A 2,500-nucleotide genomic window follows, 5' to 3' on the forward strand; every position below is an offset into this window, starting at 1 on the left:
AATCCTCCTCATTGCTGTCAATGCGCATGCGCTAAAATGGGGAGATTAATCAGGTCGTGAACAACTTGCCTAACCCTAACCCTAACCCTTACCCTAACCCTTACCCTAACCCTAACCCATGGTTCGTTCGGTCAAAGGGTCGCATTTTTTAAGTCCGAGATTGGCGCATGCGCATTGACCGCAATGAGAAGGATTGTTCAGCAGAGGTTTCAGTTCGTGACACCGGCTTCCCGGTGCCGGTGCCTTGCAAGCTTCTCGCCAGAGTTCCACATTTCGGAGGTATTGACGGTTTAATCGCCGACGATGATTTTACGAGTTGATGACCCTCCCGTCCGCACCGTTTTATTGATTAGCCACTGACAGTACGAGTTACAGTTAGGCTTAATGTACCCGTTTCACTTTTATATTCCGTTGATTATTGGTAGCGAGACTTCTACCAGAAGTTTCTACACTCCCAATTATTGAACAACCCCCAAGCAACTGAGTGACGTCCCCTGATGTCAAAGTGACACGTTGGTTCGCTCATTCGCATAAAATAAAGTTGGCATGTTATTTTTCGTAATGTATCTGCATTCTCCCGGCTGGTGCTATGATAACACGGTAAGAATGTTTTGAAGGCTTTGCGTGTTCTGTTTACATCGGTGTTGTCCTGAAATATGCGAAAACCGTTCATTTCAGAACTGAACTGACGCTGTCGTCTGCTACATATACGTAACACAGCCAATCGAATCAGTCGACTTCCAAATGCTGCATGGTCTAGCTCGAAATCTGTTAGAAAAACACTTCTGCTTTTAGCTGCGGGGAATTTTAGGGTCAAGCATCATTTGCATGGTAATTGGATAATCTTGAACTTTTGCGTGTTAAATTCATAGCTCATAATTCAGAGGCATTTAAGTCTCCAAATTTGTAGAACCTGCACTTGTAATCATAACAAGTCATTTTAGATCCCTTTGAAGTTACGGAATGAACTCCGATGAACTGTACGAATGCATTTCGTTTACATGGGTTAAAGAAGGAATTATCCGTATGAGCGGACAAGGGAGACAACTCTTTCGTGTAAATGATGTCCCATGGTTGACAACGTACGCCATTTTCGGTGCATTTTCGTCGATTGAACAACCAAATGAATTAATTATGCTTAAGGTTGGAGCTCAATCCGTCAATTAATTTCACGAAAAATGTTCTTTGGCTTGCTTACATGGACTTGTATAAAAAATAAGTAAAGAATGTCACTGGATTCTGAGCTATGAATTTAACACGCTAAAGTTCAAGATTACCTGGTAATGTTGAGAAGATAAGCTACATGTCACTATATAACACCGAGGATGGGAAGAATCTTCTCAAATCGAAGGAAGGGGCCATGGGCGTAATACGCTGCCTGGGTTTACTAGCGCGCACTCCAAGAGTGCGCTAACAGTTTTAAGCGCATTGCCAATAGCCAATCAACTGTTTCACATCAGTCATGTGACACCAGTACTTACTGACAATTATTATTACTATTATTCTCTACGGTACCTGCAAATTCCATTCCGCCGTACTGCTGCGTCATTCCGTACTGCTGCGTCGTGGCAATGGGCTGCTGCGTTATACCATACTGCTGCTGAGCAAAAGCAGGGGACAGGCCGGGCATGGGCTGAGCGGGGACGTCAGTGGTGCCAAAGGGACGGGGGACGCCGCCCACTCCCATCTCGGCACCGGCCGCCATGGCGTGGGGGATGTTGCCAATAATAACCTCCACTGGGGCGTTCAGGTCAAAGGCCGGACCAGCCGGATCCATCACCGCCTGCAGCAAAACTAGGGTGAGCAGATTTCATCGAAATTCAGCTCCTGTGCTAAAACAAAAAACATTCAATTCGCCTTTTTCGTGTTTTGCAGACACCCCTCTGTCAAATCACATTAGGCAGTCAAAATCGTCACAACCTGGGTTGAAGCTGGTAGATATGTGGCCAAAAAAACAGGTCTGAAATCTCCCCCGATGAGTTTTGACAGTTCGGTTTGCGGTTTTTGAGTACACCGAGAACTTCAGTTTTTACAATGGTCTCTGTCTTTGTTTCTGTCTCTCTCCCCCTGTTTGTGTGTATGTCTGTCTGTCTGTCTGTCTGTCCGTCTCTCTCTCTCTCTCTCTCTCTCTCTCTCTCTCTCTCTCTCTCTCTCTCTCCCCCCCCCTGTTCGTGTGTATGTCTGTCTGTCTGTCTGTCTGTCCGTCTTTCTGTCCGCCTCTCTCTCTCTCTCTCTCTCTCTCTCTCTCTCTCTCTCTCTCTCTCTCTCTCTCTCTCTCTCTCTCTCTATTTCTCTCTCCTTCTTAATTAGGCAGAACTGCTACAACACGTTCAGATAAGAAAAAAGTATAAGAACACATCAAACACTTGAAGAATGAGAGTACCCTGACTTTTTACATTTATAATTTACACAATGTTGGACAAAGAAACATTTCATGTGTTTGTTTTAAAAAAAAAAGTTTAAAATTAGGGTTCCACTGTATATATTTCTACAAACCGTA

General features: G+C 44.5%; 1 protein-coding gene across 1 annotated transcript in view; it reads right to left on the reverse strand.

Annotated features, from left to right (window-relative positions):
* The window catches only part of LOC138950067 (uncharacterized), a 46,814-nt gene that overhangs the window by 2,468 nt on the left and 41,846 nt on the right, over positions 1–2,500 (reverse strand). Inside the window, exon 15 of the mRNA XM_070321867.1 lies at positions 1,516–1,783. Coding sequence (XP_070177968.1) covers positions 1,516–1,783 — 268 coding nt within the window. The remainder of the gene's footprint in view (positions 1–1,515; positions 1,784–2,500) is intronic.

The sequence above is a fragment of the Littorina saxatilis genome, linkage group LG1 (assembly GCF_037325665.1).
Source record: "Littorina saxatilis isolate snail1 linkage group LG1, US_GU_Lsax_2.0, whole genome shotgun sequence".
Classification (NCBI taxonomy): domain Eukaryota; kingdom Metazoa; phylum Mollusca; class Gastropoda; order Littorinimorpha; family Littorinidae; genus Littorina; species Littorina saxatilis.